At 46.7% G+C, this 19963-nt stretch overlaps 1 protein-coding gene across 2 annotated transcripts in view; it reads left to right on the top strand.

The window, feature by feature from the left end:
• Positions 1-19963, top strand: part of SLC6A5 (solute carrier family 6 member 5) — a 90095-nt gene that overhangs the window by 57601 nt on the left and 12531 nt on the right. For both annotated transcript variants that reach the window (XM_051825012.2, XM_017345563.3), the window contains 4 exons: positions 3198-3322; positions 10824-10936; positions 11670-11801; positions 13614-13713. In XM_051825012.2, the coding sequence (XP_051680972.1) occupies positions 3198-3322; positions 10824-10936; positions 11670-11801; positions 13614-13713 (470 nt within the window). The remainder of the gene's footprint in view (positions 1-3197; positions 3323-10823; positions 10937-11669; positions 11802-13613; positions 13714-19963) is intronic.

The following is a 19963-nucleotide window of genomic DNA, read 5'->3' as shown; positions in this document are numbered from 1 at the left end:
ACTCACCTGGGACCCGAGCTCTTCACGTTGCCCAGTGGGGACTAAAGCCTGAGTGCTGAGGGCCACTGTGGGTGCTGCTCATATCCTAGCAGGAGAAGCCCCTTGGCTTCAGTACCTCTGGTCACCTGGAAGCTAGAAGGGTTCAGCCAAGCTACTATTTTCAGGGTCACAGTTGCTCATACGTTACAGGTCATGCATATAAAGTGAGCTCAGGGTCATGCTTGAGTCGATGTGACTGTAGTCGCCACACAAGAATCTGTTTGTTTACTTGGTATTCAAGGAACTTGGACTAAGGTTCAAACTTTCCTCACACATCTCTGCAACTGAGGAAGAGACTCAGTTAGCTATGACCCGGGGCGTCTGGGTGGCCTCCGGGGGACAGTGGTCCTGGGCCATACGCCAGGAGGTGCAGTGGAGAAGGGAGCATGGTTCAGGTGGCAGACAGAGCTGCAGGCGGGGATGAGTGGGGATGAGTGTGGTAGGCATATGTGGAAGGAACAGGTGGGTGGGATTGGAGCAGAAGGTGTGTGCATGTGGGGCTGGGTGGAAATGGACCCACGGATACCCGACGGGAAAGAGTCTTTTTATTAGTTTTCGCTGGCTGCCCTAACAAGTACACAAACTGGCTGCTTTCAGTAGTGGAAATTCATCGTTTCACAATTCAGGCCACAGGTCCAAGCTCAAGGTGTTGCCTTCTCCCTGTGTCTCACGTGGTCATCTCTCTGTAGGTAGCTGTATCCTAATCTCCTCCTCTTATAAAAGACACCAATTATGTTGGATTAGAACCCAAACTAATGGCCTTGTTTTAACTTAATTGCCTTTAAAAATACCTGATTTCCAAATATACCCCGAAATACTAGGAATTAGAACTTCAGCCCATGAATTTTTAGGGGGCGCAAGTGTTGGGAGGAGACCCACCGTTCAGCTATTAACAGCCTTGAGTGCCAGGAAAAGGTATTTTTTGAATTCTTGATCCCAGCTGCTCATTAACTGTTGACCTGAATCATTGTGAATGCTGTCCAAAGGTGAAGCTTTGCCACGTGCTTTATCCGAAATGAGGCTGTGTAGCATGGCAGAGGGAAGCCGTTCTGACCCCTTATTAGCATGCACCTTCTCTGGGCCACAGCTTCCTTGTCAGTAAACTAGGGAGTCAGACAGGGCGGGTGGTTCACTGCGGATTTGCTGTGTGCTGGGCCCTGGGCTTGCAGGCACCAGCTCCTCTGTCCTCACAACAACCTGTGAGGCAGGTAGGGCTGTTGTGGCCATTTTAAACCACAGTGCAGAGGAAATGACCTGCTCAGGGTTGTGCTGCTAACCAGGAGGAGAAAACCAAGACTCTGTGTAGACCTGCAGCCCCCCACCCAGCTGTCACATTACATCTGAGTCCAGGATGGCTGTTCAGGGCCAGCCTGGGAGATTCCAGCCTTAACCTTAGGCTGCCCTCATACCTTGGTGGCATTTCCCTGTCCCTACACATGGTTCCTCTCACATGCACCTTCAGACCCCACCTTCTTAATTTCTGCTCTGAGAGACAGATTTTCCCCAGTTCTGGATGATGACTTAGTCCCTCTGGGTTGCTATAAAAAACTTTCTTTAGACTGGGTAAGCTATAAACAACAGAAGTGCATTGCTCACAGCTCTGGAGGCTGGGAAGCCCAAGATAGAGGTGCCAGCGTGCTCAGTGTCTGGTGAGGCCTCACTTTGCTTCAAAGATAGTGCCTTCTCTGTCTATCTCTGTGTCTTGCAAATAAACAGAATTAAAAACGGGATGTGCGTTTGGCCTGGTGCTAAGACTCCCTCCGGGACACTGGCATCCCATATCAGAGTGCCTGACTTGGAGTCCTGGCTCTGCGTGCACCTCCAGCTTCCTGCTAATGTGCACACCGAGAGTCAGTGGTAATGGCTCAAGTAGTTAGGTCACTGCCACCCACTTAGGAGACCTGGATTGAGTTCCTGGCTCTCAGTTTCAGCCTGGCCCAGCCCTGGCCATTGTGGGAGTGAACTAGTACATGGCAGTTCTCTGACTCTGTCTGTCTCAGAAAAAGACACAGTGATACCTTGGTGCTGTGTTGCTGTGTCTTCAGGTGCTGGAAGAGGCGAGCTTGTTCACTTAGCCGCTCTTAGAAGGGCACTGATCCCACTCATGAGGACAGATGGGGATTATGTTTCAGCATGGGAATTTTGGGGGACACATTCAGACCATAGTGGATGAGTGGGGAACCATTTTGGTAACATTGGTGCCAGAGCTTGGATCCAGTGGCCCTGGATCAGGACATTTAGGGGAGGTTTTTGAGCCTTTTGGTGCTTTGTAAAAGCCCAGGGACATCTGTGGTTAGGACTGCTGTTTCTTCCCTTGGGTGGACATATGTTTAGAAATGGAGGTGTCCAGTGGAAAGAAGTGGTCATCAAAGAAGGAGGTACTTTTCTCTGAAGGGAGGAGTGAACTCCCACTTTGTTTATGGCCTTGTCTAAATACTGACAGAGTTTGTGGATTCCAAACACTTCCATAGCCTAGACAGCTAATGTCAAGAGCCTATGGATCACTGATGACATACATAAGAGTGTTAATTGTTAAATTAACAACAAGAGTTACTGTGCACTAACCTCCCATGCAGGACCTCTGTCCTCAAAGAGTTGTATTATAATTATGTCTAAGTGCTCGCAAACGATGTATCATTCTTGGGTGCTTCTTTAAAGTTAATTAAGTTTCTAAAAAAAAGAAGTGAAATTAATTTCAAGATGCAATGACTTTGAACAGCCCTTGTCTCCACTGTTGAACAGTTTTTGTGTGTGTGTGTGTGTGTGCAAATTGTTGAACTCTTTACTTAGTATAGAGTTAGTCTTCTGTATGCAGTTAATTGAAAATGGATCTTAGCGGAGAATGGGACTGGGAATGGGAGAGGGAAGAGGAGGAGGGGTGGGAGTGTGGGTATGGTGGGAAGAATCACTGTATTCCTAAAGTTGTACTTATGAAACACATGAAGTTTATATTCCTTAAATAAAAGGTTCTTTAGGAAAAAAAATAAAAGGGTGGAATAAAATCTGAAAAAAAATAAAGAAATGGAGGTACACATCTTTTTTTGGGGGGTATACATCTTTGTACTTGGATACACACGAGCACGCCTGGGTGTCCTTCCCCTTTTCCTTCCTGCTCATATAAAATGCATCTAATAGCAAACTCTGGTCTTTCCTTGCAGGGACACTCTGATTGTCACCTGCACCAACAGTGCCACGAGCATTTTTGCTGGCTTCGTCATCTTTTCCGTTATCGGCTTCATGGCCAACGAACGCAAAGTCAACATTGAGAACGTGGCAGACCAAGGTATGGGGCAGTTGTCACCTGCTGTTGCCAGGCAGGTTTGGGCTCGTCTGCCAAGTTCCTAATTTATGTTTCGGTGGGAAGTTGGTCTTCGGAACAGGATGGGGGAGGCAGGAGCCCAGCTGCCCCTTTACAGAGGGGGTCCAGGACGGCTCAGGTGGAAAGCTCACTGCAGGGTTAGAGATGGCCCTTCCCTAGCCAGACGGAGCCCTTTGAAAGTTCCCTTTCTTCTTCCTTCTTTTCTTCCTCTCTCCTTGCTCCTCTTAATTCTGCTCCAGCCCGAGAAAGGTCTATACCCACTACTCCTGTTAGGTGTGAGTGGAGGATTCATTAGGCAAGCCAGTGCCGGTGGAGCTGATGTCGGCACAGCCTGCTGGGGGACGGCAGTCCTCACAGAAGACCCTGTAGAAACCGAGCACGACTGCTTAATGAGCACTGACTTAAGCGAGGCGTTTTCCTTGCAAAGCACTTTCTTGATTGTTAGGTCAAATGTGCGCAGGGCCTTCTGCTTACTTAGCAGTGCCAACCTGCAGTTTTCTCTCCAGTGGGGGGAAAGCTTGGAGGTTGGTGGATGGGAGGGGGCACATGCAGTAAATGTTTACTCTCTACCCAGTGATCCCTGTATTACTGGCTACCACTTGTAGGGTCCTTTTCTGTTAAAAAGGGCTTTCATTTTTATTTCATTTAATCCACACTGCCGGAACAGCATCGGCAGGGAGAGTTTTCGAGATTTTTACTGCAGTCTTGATTTCCACCCAGCCTGGTTTGCTGACCGAGGGTCTTCGTTGTGATCATGGCTTATCATTATAATCTCATTCTCTAATCTGACATTTCTGGGATGCCGGGGTGCGGGGACTGAGCCAGGTACCGTGGGACGTGACGGTGGGCCCTAGACGCCCAGAAGTCTATCTGGGAAGGGCTTGTCTGGAATGTATCTTCCTTTAAGGAGCTCATTCAGATAATGGCTGAGAGAATTGAGCCCTAGAAATGTCACCTTTTAGTGGACTGCCGATCTCCCCAGGGATAATTAATTGCTGCTGCAGCTTGTGCAGATAGGACCCCAAAGAGTTAAAGAGCCACCATGTTCCAGGGGTGTAATTATCTCTCCCTGGAGAGAGTGCGAAGCCCTGAGGGAGATTTGGTTCTGCAGCAGTGCACTAAATTAGAGAGCCCAGGAGCTGAGCGAATGTTTTTCCCTGGTTGAGAATTCTCAACACCCTGGGAGGCAGCGAGGGAAAGAGAGGGTGAGAAGACTTTGTCCTCTGGGTGCCCCAGCCACCTCCAGGTGTCCTGTAACCTGGTTTTCTCCAGGGCGGTAGCTGAAGCACGCAGGTTCTGCCCTACTTTCCAGCAGATGGGAGGCGCCCGCTGCTTTTCGTAATGTTCCTGAGCATGTTGGGGACCAGTGGCCAAGCTGCCAGGGACAGGGATTCCTGAGAGCAGATCACGTAGGTGACTGCTCTGAACGCCTTCCTGCCCCAGGAGGGGGCTTCAGGGGAGATGGTCCTGAAATGTAAACAGAATTTTGTTTATTTTGTATGTAAAAAGCAGCCACCGATTGCCTGGGATTCGCTCTGAAATTTCCCTTGTCTAGTATTTCTTTCTCTTTCTTTGATTTAACAGAAGAGGATACCTCACAGGTTCTAACTGCTTAATATTGGCCTTGGCACAGGGACACTAGGCTTCTTTCCCCAAGGAGAGACAGCCTGGTCCAGGAGACCTTGTAGAACCTGGGGAAAGGTTCTCTTGCTCATCTAAACTCACATATATTCCTTTTTTAAAAAATAAATGCTTGTCTATATTTCATATATTTGAAAGGCCAGGGCTGGACCAGGCTGAAGCCAGGAGCCTGGAACCCTATCCAGAGGTCTCCATTGTGGGTGGCAGAGGCCCAAGTTTCTGAGCCATCATTCCCTACCTCCCAGGATGCATTAGCAGGAAGCTGGATCAAAAGCAAAGTAGCTGGAACTTGAACTGGCAATCTGAGGTGGGATTCAGGTGATACAGCTGCTTCTTAACCCACTGTGCCACAATGCCCACCCCTCACGTATGTTCTTTTTTTTTTTTTTTTTTTAAAAAGATTTATTTATTTTGCTTGAAAGTCAGAGTTACATGGAGAGAGGAGAGGCAAAGAGAGAGAAGGGGGGGGGGGGTCGTCTACCTGCTGGTTCATTCCCCAGATGGCCGCAATGGCCAGAGCTGTGCAGATCCAAAGCCAGGAGCCAGGAGCTTCTTCCGGGTCTCCCACGTGGGTGCAGGGGCCCAAGGACTTGGACCATCCTCTACAGCTCTCCCAGGCCATAGTAGACAGCTGGATTGGAAGTGGAACAGCCAGGTCTTGAACTGGCGCCCATATGGGATGCCAGCACCGAAGGTGGCGGCTTTACCCACTACACCACAGTGCTGGCCCCTTTTTCTTTTTCTTTTTTTTTTTTAAGTTTTTTAAATCCAGAGTTTTTACTTAACACACATTTTTAAAAAATATTTATTTATTTATTTGAAAATCAGAGTTACACAGAGGAGAGGCAGAGAGAGAGAGAGAGAGAGAGAGAGAGAGTCTTTAATCTGCTGGTTCACTCTCCAATTGGCCACAACTGCTGGAGCTGCGCTGATCTGAAGCCAGGAGCCAGGATTTTTTTCCTGGTCTCCCATGTGGGTGCAGGGGCCCAAGGACTTAGGCCATCTTTTGCTGCTTTCCCAGGCTGTAGCAAAGAGCTGGATTGGAAGTAGGGCAGCTGGGTCTTGAACCGGTGCCCATATGGGATGCCAGCACTGCAGGCCAGGGCATTAACCTGCTGTGCCACAGCGCTGGCCCCATGTATGTTCTTATATGAGCTTCATAGTCTTGTTTCTTTCTGTCTAATAGAGGCTCTGCAGAATACAGGATAGAGATTTGGGGTCAGGCTTGCATTAAATCCCAGGCCCATCTCCTCCTTGCAACATTAACACATAATCATATAGTACATTACATTTAATTTTTTTAATTTAAAGGCAAAGAGACAGAGACACACAGCAAGCAAAAAGAGAGAGACAGAGAGAGGGAGTAGATATTGAGGTGGAGAGACAGAGATTGTTCATCTGCTGGTTTACTTTCCAAATGCCCAAAGCAGCCAGGGCTCAACCCAGGTCTCCCCTTGGGTGCCAGGGTCCTGAGTACTTGAGCCAACACCTGCTGTCCCTCAGGGTCTACATTAGCAGAAAGTTGGAGGCAAAAGTAGAGCCAGGACTTGGACGCAGGTACTCCCATATGGGAGGAGGGCATCCCAAGTACTTAGACTACAAAATGCCCACCCCAGACGTACAGTACATTTTGATGACCCAACGTTGGTAATTAAAGTTTGACCTTTAGTCAAAAAGAGGTTCTATTTCATGACCTATGCCTGTTCTATTTAGTGTGCCACTCCTTCTAGGGAAGCATTTCTGTCAGAATTATTGCCCCAACCGTTGGCCATATCAGAGTTTGTAGGGGCTGAGGTAGGATTGGAGATGCAGCTAGCTGTCCTCTGATTTTACAGTAGGCCTGGGGAAGGAGAGGTGTTCTCACAGATCTGCTCCAGAAATGCAGCTTCCTGGGAAATCTGTCTTCAGAACTATTTCCCAAACGTCTGTATTGCTATCTGTAGATCACTGGCTCATTTTCAAAACTTGATCTGAAGCCTTAAAAAGATGTTTTTCTTTATTTAAAATTTTTTTTCAGAATAACATTTCAGTTTTAGATTTATGAAACAAAATTGTGAAGTAGTAGTACAAAATATACTGAACACAAAAATATACTGAGATACAATAACAGCTGAATAACATTTAAATTTACAGAACAAAAATTTTGAGCTGGTAATACAAAAATTCCCATACATCCCTCACCTGATTTTCCCTATTACAAAGCTATAGTAATTAAACCATGGTGGCCAGCGCCGCAGCTCAATAGGCTAATCCTCTGCCTGTGGCGTTGGCACCCTGGGTTCTAGCCCCGGTCGGGGCGCCGAATTCTGTCCCGGTTGCTCCTCTTCCATTCCAGCTCTCTGCTGTGGCCCAGGAGTGCAGTGGAGGATGGCCCAAGTGCTTGGGCCCTGCGCCTGCATGGGAGACCAGGAGAAGCACCTGGCTCCTGGTTTCGGAGCTGCGTGGTGTGCCGGCCATGGCAGCCATTGGGGGGTGAACCAATGGAAAAGGAAGGCCTTTCTCTCTGTCTCTCTCTCTCTCTCACTGTCCACTCTACCTGTCAAAAAAATAAAAAAAAAAAAATAAAAAAAAACCCAAACCCATGGTACTGGCATAAAAAACAGCACATTCATCAATAGAACAGAATAGAGAGCCCAGAAATTAACCCATGTATTTTAGAGCCAACTGAATTTTGGCAAAGATGCCAAGAACATACATTGGGGAAAGGATAGTCTTTTCAATAATGGTTCTGGTAAAACTGGATGTAAATATGTAGAAGAATGAAATTAGATCCCTACTTCTCTCCATTTACAAAAATCAACTCAAGGGGCTGGCGCTGTGGCGCAGCAGGTTAACGCCCTGGGCTGAAGCACTGGCATCCCATATGGGCGCTGGTTCTAGTCCCGGCTGCTCCTCTTCCAACCCAGCTCTCTGCTGTGACCTGGGAAAGCAGTAGAAGGTGGCCCAAGTCCTTTGGCCCCTGCACCCACGTGGGAGACCCGGAAGAAGCTTCTGGCTTCGGATTGGCACAGCTCTGGCCATTGCGGCCATCTGGGGAGTGAACCAGCGGGTGGAAGACCTCTCTCTCTCTCTCTGCCTCTCCTCTCTCTGTGTAACTCTGACTTTCAAATAAATAAATAAATCTTTAAAACAAATCAACTCAAGATAGATCAAAGACCTAAATGAAAGACTGAAAAGTATGGACTTGCTAGAAGAAAACATAGGGGAAACACTTCAAGCTGTTGGTGTAGGTGATGACTTCTTGGGAAAGTTGCTTTTCTAATAGCAGGTGGAGTGGCTTAGATCAGGGGTATATCAACACAAATGTGTGTTTGTTATTTAGAGTTCCAAGGTACAGGTTGGTAACTCAATGAATCAGGCCACTAGGGAGTACTGCCCTGGTTCCCTTGCACCCTAATAGTTAGAGCAGAGCAGAGCAAAATGAACACTTTCTATCAAGACCAACCGCCTACCTCCTTGCAGCCACCAATCACCTGGATCCCAACTGTTCTTCCCCAAAGCACAGGAATTCAGGTCAAGTATTCTCAGAGAACTCATCCCATTTGTAATAGGTATCTCAGCAGAGTGGCTGCCCCACCTACATATTGCATTCACCAGAGCCCCTTGCCATGTCTTTAATGGTGTATAGCATAGGGGAGGCCCTCACTATGGACACTCTGGTGGCCCTGCCCACATTGCTGACATGTGGAGCTCTCGCATGGAAGGAGTGATAATGGTTCCTAGTAGGTCCAGGCACACTCTAAGCCCTTTACTTGCACTAGCACACTTAATTCTCATAGGAATTCCAGGAATGTAGGTACCTGTTATTACCCCTGTTGCAGGCATAAGGAAGCTAAGGTTTGCCAAAGAGAACAAGTGACTCACCTATAGTCCCATAGCTAGTAGGAGGCAGTTTGTTGGGGAATGGAGCCTGTACTCTAGCCCTGGACTGTGCTGCCTCCCAGTGGGAGAAGAGACGGGAGTTGGCTTCCATCAGACAGGCCACGTATTCTTTTCAATATTCCACAGTATTATTCGCTGATGATTTGACTCCCCAGCCTCCTTGGCTAAGGCAGAGTCAGCTGTAACATAGCTTGAAATGATACTTCCACCTGGGCACTTGAGGGAGGCGGCTAAAATCGAAGCAGGCAAAATATTTTGAAATTACTCTTCTCTAAAAAAGCAAAAAAGCCCGAAGTGTCAGTTGCAGTTAAAGTGAGCAGCTGCGGTCCTCTGGTATTAGCCATTCAAGACCTTCCTGTCAGCTTTATGGGCCCGACTCTCGCCAGAACTCTGAACCGGCTTTCTTGTTGTCCTGCATTGGAGACCCATTCGAACTGTGGTTTAGTACAGACTTTTCTCTTTATGGCTCACATAGGGAACCTTCAGAAGCTGTCTCTACACTCCGTTCAATAAATGCAAAAGCAGGGGCATCTTAGGAATTCTAGGCTTTACATTTTAAATACCCCAAGGCCCCAGGCAGCATTAGGAACTAACAGCCTGATGAATTCAGGTTTTAAAAGGTGCTGTTATGCTTGAGTCATGAAAGCTCCAGGTGCCGAGATTTCTGGTTTCCACACGTGCACCAGCTGTGGATTACCCTTGTGCCCGCATTCACTTGTCTCTGCCCATTACCATTTAGTTGTCTACTTATAAGGAAATTCACAACTGCCACCTTTAATCATCTTTGGTTGTAGCAGCCTTCCCTGTGAGGCTGTGAGGCAGGTTGGAGTGGCTGGCTCATACCAGAGACACCTGCAGCTCTGAAGCCCCTACCAAGACAACATGCCATATACCTTAGGAAAACCTGGCTCCAACCTCCAACATCCAAGTCCACTCACAATAAAAGCCAACGTTCTGTGGGAGCTGATGGTATGCGAGGCACAGGACTCAGTGTTTCACCTGTGTTTTCTCACGTCTTTCTCCTAACCACATGGTAAAGAATGATGTAATCTCCATTGGACAGAGGGGCAAAATCGAGGCCTACCAAAATTAAACAGCGCATCTAGGGTTGCACAGCTGGTAGCTAATGAAGTCTGAATTTAGGCCAGATCCGTCTGACTCTTGGGGCTTAAGCCATCTTAACCTCCCACCATGTTTGCCCTTTCTCACCCAACTAATTACCAGGGGACTGATACAGCTTTATGTTTAGCAAGCAGGGTGAGATCCTGGAAGTGTTGAGGAGATCCGTGTTTGGTGTGACTGGCTTCTCCTGGAGAGCTGAGTAGGAGGAGGACGGGGAGGCATAATGCCGTTCTGGTCTTCTCACCCTTAGAGCAGAGGTTCTCAGCCTCCACACTGTTGACATTCTGGATCATTCTTTGCTTTGAGAGGCACTGTTGGGTGTTTACTATTGGCCCTGGGCTCTACTCACTGGGCACCAGCAACCACACAACCCTGCCCCAGCTTTGCAGATCAGAATGTCTGCAGGCAGTGCCAATTATCCCTGGGCGCCAAAGTTAACCTTGGCCGAGAACCACTGCTCTGGAGGGGAATTCTGTTCTCCCTCAGCTCATCCAATAAAAAATGGAGCTTCTCATATTAGCACAGGGTGCAGCCTGGCCTGAGTTGAGTTGAGTTGGTGCTGAGTCTGTTTTGACACTAGTTCTGTGCCTTTCTTCTAAGTTACTCTAGGTGTAGACCTGATTCTTCTGGCCTTTCCCTTCACAGAGCTGAAGATCTGATTGGGGAAATGAGTGGAGATAAGGAAAAAAACTAACAAACAGTGGAAGCAACATAGACCATGTGATAACCTGGAAACTCAGGGCAGTGAAGGCTTTGTGGGCTCTGGGAAGAGAGGCCTTGACCTGAGCTTGTCTGCAAACTCTTGTCTCATCCCTTCCAGGGCCAGGCATTGCATTTGTGGTTTACCCAGAGGCCCTAACCAGGCTGCCCCTCTCTCCATTCTGGGCCATCATCTTTTTCCTGATGCTCCTCACTCTTGGACTTGACACTATGGTGAGCCCCTCTCCCCCTCAATCCCTGTCCCAGGACTCTTCTGAAGACTTCCTTCCCTGGGTCCTGGGTCCAGCATGCAGCATAAGGGTGGGCTTAGCGGTAACTGAACATTTCCACATTTCCCCTGAGTGGTGCTGGGATGATGAGTGTCATGCCTAGGACTCGGGATAACCTTGCATTTCTGGGGGCTCGTGAGATGGAGCAGAGGAGCCATGCTCTCTGTCCTTCCCTCGTGTTCTTTGGGTCATGGTTTAGTGCTTTCTGCTTTGGTGTCATTTTTGCAAAGCAACTTCTTTGGGGCTGGATAAGGCAGAATAATATGAAGTCAATTTGAGGGAAATTGCTGTGGAGCTGACACTACCACAAATCATGCTGACAGGTGCGCAGAGTTTAGTCGTTGGGTGTAAAGAAGGCTTTTCCTGAAGTAGAAGATCAAATGTGAGGTAAACGGGAGGGGAGGAATTTACATCTCATGAATACAAAGTGAAGCTTAAAATGTCTTGATGGAGGAACATGAGTGCCGTCTCTGGGGACTGGCAGTACCGTTTCTAAAGCTCACATCCTGCTTGGGTTGGATCACTGGGAGGCAGTTCAGACCCATCCTGGCAATGTCACTCTAACCTCAAAGTCAAATACAAATACAGCTTTCCATGGGGGGACAAGTAAAGGGATTTCTCCTGCCTCCTGGGTGGGACTGTTTGACTCAGCGGTCTGTTTCCTGACATCATTCCAGTTTGCCACCATTGAGACCATAGTGACTTCCATCTCCGACGAGTTCCCCAAGTACCTGCGCACACACAAGCCAGTCTTTACGCTGGGCTGTTGTATTTGTTTCTTCATCATGGGCTTTCCAATGATCACACAGGTAAGCTGCCTACTGCGTGCAGGTGGGAGTGGGAGCGGGTGGGAGGCGCATGGCCGTCTGTCCTTTACCCTTAGTTCCCAGAACTCATAATGTCAACAGATCACTGTCATTTCCACGTGCATGACACCAGTTCATTAGGGATTTTGACCACAGAGGGAACTATGTCAGCTGGCTACTGGTAGATGCTTCTAGCAACTTCATAATTGAGTTGTAGTCTTCCCGAGCCAACAAGGCAGATGTGTCCTACTTTAAGCATGTGGAAACTGTTAAAGTCCAAGTGAACTAACCAGACAGATTCCCAGGTGATTACTTGCCACATATGTCTAGGCCACTTGAGTTCCTGCTAGTCCTAAGTGACTTGGTAAATCGAATGTTCACTCTCTTAGTATATACATTGTTTTCTCTGTGACCTTCAGCTAGTCACCACTCTGGGTCATGGTTTCTTCATCTGTAAAATGAGGGACTGGACTGAGATGGCCTCTAAGCCTCATCTATTGTAGGGAGACTTACAACGTAAGGTAGAGATACATGGGGATGTGTGGGGAATGTCCAGACATATTTAAAGGTCATATAAAAGTCAGTTAAATGCAGACACATGGGTGAATTTCCCCTTCTTTAAAGGGATACAAAGAAACCTGGTTGCTTTCAGATATACATCTTCTGATGTCGACTTTTGCCTTAGAAGAATAAGATGTTAAATCACTTTTGTGTTTGTCCTATTGATTAATTCAGAATCTGTCAAAGGCTGCTTTGCTAACATGACAAGGACCAGGTGTAGGTTGCTGCTGTTGACAGCACAGGAGACCCTTTGGCTCCTGTTTGCACCTGAGTCTTGTTGACATGGGAGGATTGGCTGTTTGGAGTGGGAAGACAAGCCCAGCTCCAGGGCTTTTGTTGGAGCTGCTTTGTTGTTTGCTTCATTTAAAAATATTTAATTCATACAAAATACAAATTTATGGGGTTCAGTGTGACACACACACACATATGATGTGTAATGATCAGATTAGGTTAATTGGCATAGCCATCATCTCAAACTTCTGTTGTTTCTTTATGTGGAAACTTTTTAAAAAATTTAAATTTAGGGGCTGGCACTGTAGTGTAGCAGGTTAAGCCAGCATTCCATATGGGCACCAGTTCAAGTCCTGGCTGCTCCACTTCCTATCCAGCTCTCTACTATGGCCTGGGAAAGCGGTAGAAGATGGCCCAAATCCTTGGGCCCCTGCACCCGTGTTGGAGACCCGGAAGAAGCTCCTGGCTTCGGATTGGCACAGCTCCAGCTGTTGAGGCCATTTGGGGAGTGAACCAGTGAATGGAAGACCTCTCTCTCTGCCTCTCCTGTGTTTAAAAAATTTTTAATTTATTTGAAAGGCAGAGTTACACAGAGAGAGACAGGCAGGGAAGGAGGAGAGAGAGAGAGAGCAAGAGAGCCAGGCTGAAGCCAGGAGCCCGAAACCTTCTCTGGGTCTCCGGTGTGGGTGCAGGGCCCAAGTACTTGGGCCATCCTCCCCTGCCTTCCCAGGTGCATTAGCAGGGAGCTGGATCGGAAGTGGTACAGTCAGTCTTGAACCGGCGCCCATATGAGATGTTGGTGTCATAGGCAGTGGCTTAACCTGCTACACTACAATGCCAGTCCCTTTATGGCAACTTTCAAAATCCTCTCCACTAGCTATTTGGAAGTGCAACTAATTGTTGTCATTCACAGTTAGCTGATTGTGCTGCAGAATGTAGAAGTACTTTTTCCCACCCAGTGCACCTGTGTACCTGTTGAGCATCCAGGGTCACGTGCTGCTGGTTGTTTCTCCCTCTCGCTAGGGTGGAATTTACATGTTTCAGCTTGTGGACACCTATGCTGCCTCCTACGCACTCGTCATCATCGCCATTTTTGAGCTCGTGGGAATCTCCTATGTGTACGGTAAGGGAGTCTCCATGGCTGCTGCTGAGTAGAACTTTCACGTTGGTAACAGTTTCATGGGAAGCAGATTTCCCATTTTAATGAGACACTGAGGGAATTTCACTGCAGTGACTTAGGAAGCACGAGAGAGCTGCACTTGGACTTCCAAGTTTGTCTCAGGACTCTTGTCCAGATTCGACGCAGGGACAAGAGGCTGATGGTGAATACGAGAAAGTCCTAGTGGCACACCTTCGGGTTGGGTCTGTCTTGGGGACAGGTAATGCCTGTGGACAGTGGCCGGGGGAGGGAGGAGGCGGGGAAGAAGGCTACCTGAAGTGGCTTCATGGTCTTCATAGCTGCAGTTCCATGTCGCCTGAGGTGAGGGGTTCCTTTGCACCTGGTCTTTGGGTGTAGAGTGTAACAGAAACCACTTGGCTCACAGATGCTTAGGAAACTTTATTATCACTAAGGAAACCTGTGATATAATATCTCAATCTCAGATTTTCTCAGTAATAAACTTCCAGTTCCCTTACAAGTTAATCTTCCTACCTTCACTATAGCAACTTGCGTCCTATAATCAGCAGGTCCATTTTCAAGTACACCAGGAATGGTGATGCCATCTTTGCCCACTGTGCAGATGTGTTTGTGATGAGGTTTACCAGGGGAGTTCCTGGCCCCTAGTATGCCCTACCATTCAGCACAGGGGAACCTTACTGGATTTAAGGCACTTCTGACTTCTTTGTATCTTGAGGTCTGCTCAGGACTGTGCTGAGTCTAAGGACCACCATAGCAAATATCAGAGAAGTGAACATTTCCAATTCAGGTGATCTAACTGAACTTCAAACACAAAAGAGATAGCAACATGCTCTATGCTAAAAAGGAATGTGGACTATCCCTTGGAATTCAGAATATTAGAGTGGCAAATTCATGCAATATCTGGAACCCAAAAGAAGGTTCAGGCCAGAGGGATCTTCAAAGCTCTTTCATTTAAACTTGGGGCCAACAAAGCTTACCCTGACTGCCAGGTATCCTTGATACACATGTCTTGACTCCAGTGTGGTTGTTAGCCTCTCACTCAACATATTCACAATGGCTTCTTGCTTTCCTGGAAACCTCATGAAAGTGGAAGGTAATTGGCAGGAATCATGGTGTAAGAAGGAAATCACCTGTGAAAACTTGAGCACCCAGAAGCAGCAAAATACCATAGTCATTTTTGAGTGTTTGTGAAAGAGGAATTTGTATCAGGTTGGAGATCACATTCCTGTTGGAGGGAGAGTTTAGTTCCTGGCAAGAGGAGTGGCCAGCCATGCCAGATTCCCTATTGAGATCAAAGACCAAGCTGTCAGCACTGTTGGCTGGTAAGAGCCTGGACCCTGCGGTGATGTTGCGACTGAAGAGCTGATGTCAGAGTAAGAGTGAGGCTTCAAAGTACTTTCTACCTGAGCAGAGAACGGCAGAAATCCACCACAGCGAGTCTTAACTTCCTGCCCAGGTACCCAAGGCCTTGCAAGGAGAGGCAAGGAGCAGTCTCTAAGAAAAACTCAGCCCCTGCTGGGCTCACATGGAAGCTGAGGTCTGCAGATGGTATATTGGCACAAAGTGAGGGATGTGCTTCTTTTTCACACTGGCCCAAACACAGGTAGCTGTTATCATTTATCTCCTCTGTTACTTCTGTCCTAACTGCTGATTGCCACGAAAGATATATTTGCACAGTTCTTTGCTGTAAAACAGGGCTGTCCGCTGTGGTTTAAAAGGTCATTAATACAGAAGCTTTTTAAACATTTCTATTTTTAAAACTTAAAAAGCTTCTCTATTACTGCTCCGCCATGTAAATCCAGTAGTAGATGTCTCTTTTTTAAAGGAAAAAATAAATCTTGAGTGCTTCACTACCTGGGCTATTCTAATCTTCCTGAGACTGTCCAGAAAATTTGGTCTCTAGGAATGCTGGTGTTGGGCCAGCCTCTGGAATCATCCGTCTGACTCTGTGAGGGGCCCAGGTTGAACTTGACTTCTGCAGTGTCAGATGTGAGTTTGAAACTCTGAGTTGAATCTGGCTGGAATTCTAAGTAGATCTCAGGAAGAAATAGTTGAGCTAAGCTAACATAGTTGCTACAAAGGAAAAGAAAAGCTTAGACAGATATGTAAATTATACCCCAGAGGACAGTCCATTCTTTATTGAGTTGATGTTGCCCCAAACCAGTGTAAAGTTGGTTAAAGACAACTTTGAACCTGTGAAGAATGAAAATGAACCTGATTGATTTTGTGTGTTACCTTCTTGAATATATAAAGAAGCAAATGGATTGTGTTTTCTTCTTGTTTCTAATAATCTGTAGATTCTAGATGATGTCATTCAAACATTTGCAATGGGTTGGGTACAGTTTCAAGTTTACCAGTAGACTGAAATAGCAGATTGAGGTTCTCAGGTCAGCATGTCCCAAAGGTCAATAGCTGGGTTTGAGGCATGTAGGTTTAAAAGTGGGGGTCACTGTAGTGCAGGAGAAATTCCTTTAGGACACATTTTTCCTAGGCAGAGTCACTTTGAAAAAGTGATTTTCCTTTCCCTGGGAGCCAATGCAGGGGCCTTCTGGCTGGGGAAAATGTGAGATTGTACAGCCACCACTGAACTCTCCTGCTGGCTAACTTCCTGGCTTTGTGTTGCACGTTTCCCCAAGATCTTGCTATGTGATGTGGTCTTGCTGTATTTTCCAGTTCAGGCAGCTGCTTGTTTCATCTCCCACTCCCTAGATGACCTCCACATCCTTGGGACACCAGGCGATGGCTTTACTTGATGGCGTATGTCTGTCTCCAGTTCTTGTCATCCTGCTGGCTGAACTTGGCAAGTTTTCATAGGTATAAAACAAAATAGAAAAGCAAAGCAAGCAAGAAAACAAAAGGTTCCTGCAGAATTCTATATATTCAGGCTTACTTTTTCCTCCATGACCCCTATTCCTGAGTTCCATTTTTACTTTTTTTTTTTTTCTCCCTTTTCTGGGTGTAGAGTTTCCCAGCTCACTAAATATTAGGAGTAAGAAGCTCCACTCCATCCCTACAAGGGTGCTTTAAACAGTTTGTGGAAGATGGAACTAAAAGGTAAATGTATTTTGGTACAAAAAAATGTTTCATTCTATGCATAACTTTTTCATAGTATACATTTTCCATGAACTTTTTGGAGACCTTTTATAACACACACATATGAACATGTGTAAGTAAATGGACAATAATTTATTAAGTGCTTACTTTATGCCCTGTGTACTCCTGATGGAAAAATTAAGCTTGAATTTGTAGGGTTCTGGGGGGGGCAGTTTTTGTTTATTTTGTTTTATTTTTTTTTGATTTAAAAATCTTTGCTGGGTTTAGTGAGCAAGATAGGCAACAAGAGCTCAAGACAGACATATTCCATCATGTGAAAGCCATTGCTATGTGAGCTAAACACCACTTACCAGGATGTGCAGATGGTAGGATTGTTTTCCTGCAGCCACAGAGCTTGCCAAGTGGCTACCAAGGAAGAGCAAACACATTTAAAACACAGAGAAGAAGGTCAGTGCTAAGCTGTGTATCCCTGGCTATAAGCCCTTTTGCAGCTCACAGATAAGGAGAGCCAAGGTAGTTAGGAAAATCTCAAGAAGGTGGCATCTCAAAGATAAAAATGTATAAAGGAGACAGACACTCAGATCTAGGGTTTGTTAAACTGAGTTGATTGCCAACCAAAAGCAGGAAAACCTGTCTACACAGAGGATCTGGCTCTCAGGGACTGGCCTTTACATGAAATATAAAAGAATAACTTGGTGATTTACTTGTAAATAGGTACATACAGAATTGGAGACATACTTTATAGGATTTAGAACAAAATGAAAATGTTGAGTCCCTTGTTAAAAAATGATTAAGAATTTCGAGTTGATGGCCAGAGAGCATTAAGTCTGGTTTCTCTTCTGAGCACGGGACCCTGTGTGTCTTCACTGCTCACATGGCCAGGATGCAAGCCCTGGCTGGACACACAAGGAGGGAGAGCAGTCTCTATAAGGACTATGTCCAGACCAAGGGCAAGCATGTGATTTGCAAAGGAAACAGCCAAAGTTGCCCGGGCACAGTGATTGGTTGGTTGAAGCAAGTCCTTGAATGCCTAATTCAGGATCAGCTGGCTATATGGGGATTGTCGCAGGCTGTTTTCTGAGACTCAGATGTGTTTGTTGCGTCTAGCAGAGTAGCCATGCGTTCACCATTTTAGTCTTTCCCTTACCTTGCTGTTTTTCTTCTTGTTCAGACTAGTCTTTGAGATGCAGATGTTCAGATCCTATTTGGGGCCTCACGTCTTGCTGTCTTACTTCTCCAATCTAAAGGTCATAAAATAGGCAAGTCTCTTGCACATGCTCAAAACTCCCTGAACATTTCTTTTCTCATAAATTAGGCATTGGACACAAGAAGGGTTTGGATCAGTGGAAAGCACAGAACAGGCAAGGGAAGCCATGTCAACAAAAGCCAGGGATAATAACCATTGACTAGGAAGGGACTCAGAGGGTGACTTGGAGGTGAGCTGGGGAATTGCAAGGCTGGGGCTGACTGGGAGCTGGAGCAGGCTAGAGACTCAAGGGATTGGAGAACTCAGGGAGCAGGAGGGTTGCCCAGTGGCTCCCACCTGGTGCTTCTGAGGTGCATCTACAGGACCAACCTGCAAGTTGGCGAAACACACACAGCAGTAATAGGATCTGGAGCCTATCTAGGCAGAGACCTGTGCCCTGAGACTTTGTGTAAGGTCCAGGGAGGGAGATGACTTTGCAGAGCCTGAACTGGCCCTGTAAGCCAAGTCTTTTCATAGTGAATCCCAGGACTTCTCATCTGATTTAGGCTGGCTCTTGCTGGAAACTGAATGTGTGCCATCCATACCTTCCCAAATCTGGAGGTCCAGCTCATTGTTCTGGGGAAGGTTGGCACTTAGAATGTGATCCCTCTTCTCATAGTGGAGCCTGTCTCTGTGGATTCACCAGGTCTGACCTTGAGTCCTATCATATCAGTGCCCCCAGTCAACCTAGACACTCCTGTGTCTTGTAGTTGGCTTGGTGGAGAGGAACAGCTTGACAACAAGATTGATCCTGATAACGGAAGTTCTTAGATTTCCTTTTTTAAAAAAGAACTGAGGCCTGTTCTCATTGTTTTGATATGTTTTTAAGGGAGTCGGCTTTGACTTCTATTTTTTTTAAGATTTATTTATTTATTTATTTGAAAGTCAAAGTTACAGAGAAGGAGAGGCAGAGGCAGAGGCAGAGGCAGAGAGAGAGAGAGAGAGAGAGAGAGAGAGAGATCTCCCATGCACTGGTTCACTCCTCAAATGGCTGCAAATGGCCAGAGCTGGGACCATCCAAAGCCAGGAGCCAGGAGCTTCTTCCAGATCTCCCACGTGGGTGCAGGGACCCAAGGACTTGGGCCATTTTCTACTGCTTTCCCAGGCCATAAGCAGGGTGGTGGATCAGAAGAGGAGCATCCAGGACTTGAATCAGTGCCCATATGGGATGCTGGCCACTGACTTCTATTTCTTTGGTTTGGGCTCCTAACTTATGCCCCAGGCAATGCAATTTCCAGAGGTCATTCATTTGAAAGTATTTGATAAGATACTAAAGGAAAAAAAAAAAACACAAGGAAAACAATGGAAAGATGGGGAAGTCTCCTGCTCAAAGCATGCAGTTCTTGCTTGTAGACCCAGAGAACCAACTGGGAACCTGCTTATGTCATGGATTCATTTCTCTGGGACCGTTCGTGGAGCTCATATGGCTCAGCAGCCCCAATAAACCAATAAAGGCTCAGGGAGAACACTTTACCTGAGATCACCCAGGGAGTTAGAGGCAGAACAGGGTTTAACTCTTGCATCCTAACTTCTGGTGCTATGCTGTTTTCACTGCACATCTGTGACTGACCACTAATAGAATTAAATTAGAGTTGTAGCCTGAGAAATGTTCTAATTTTTAAAAATATTTTATTTATTTATTTATGAGTTACAGACACACAGAGAGGGAAAGACAGAGAGGAAGGTCTTCCATCCACTGGTTCACTCCCCAAATGGCCACAATGGCTGGAGCTGGGCTGATCTGAAGTGAGGAACTTCTTCTGGATCTCCCATGTGGGTGCAGGGGCCCAATCACTTGGGCCATCTTCTGCTGCTTTCCCAGGCCATAGCAGTGAGCTGGATTGGAAGAGGAACAGTGGGACAGGAATTGGTGCCCAAATGGGGTGCTGGCTCATCAGGCAGAGGCCTAACCTACTATGCCACAATGCCCGCCGC

This window comes from Oryctolagus cuniculus, chromosome 1 (genome assembly GCF_964237555.1).
Source record: "Oryctolagus cuniculus chromosome 1, mOryCun1.1, whole genome shotgun sequence".
Lineage (NCBI taxonomy): Eukaryota > Metazoa > Chordata > Mammalia > Lagomorpha > Leporidae > Oryctolagus > Oryctolagus cuniculus.
Note: the sequence above shows the minus strand (reverse complement) of the source record. Positions and strands in the feature narration are given on the sequence as shown.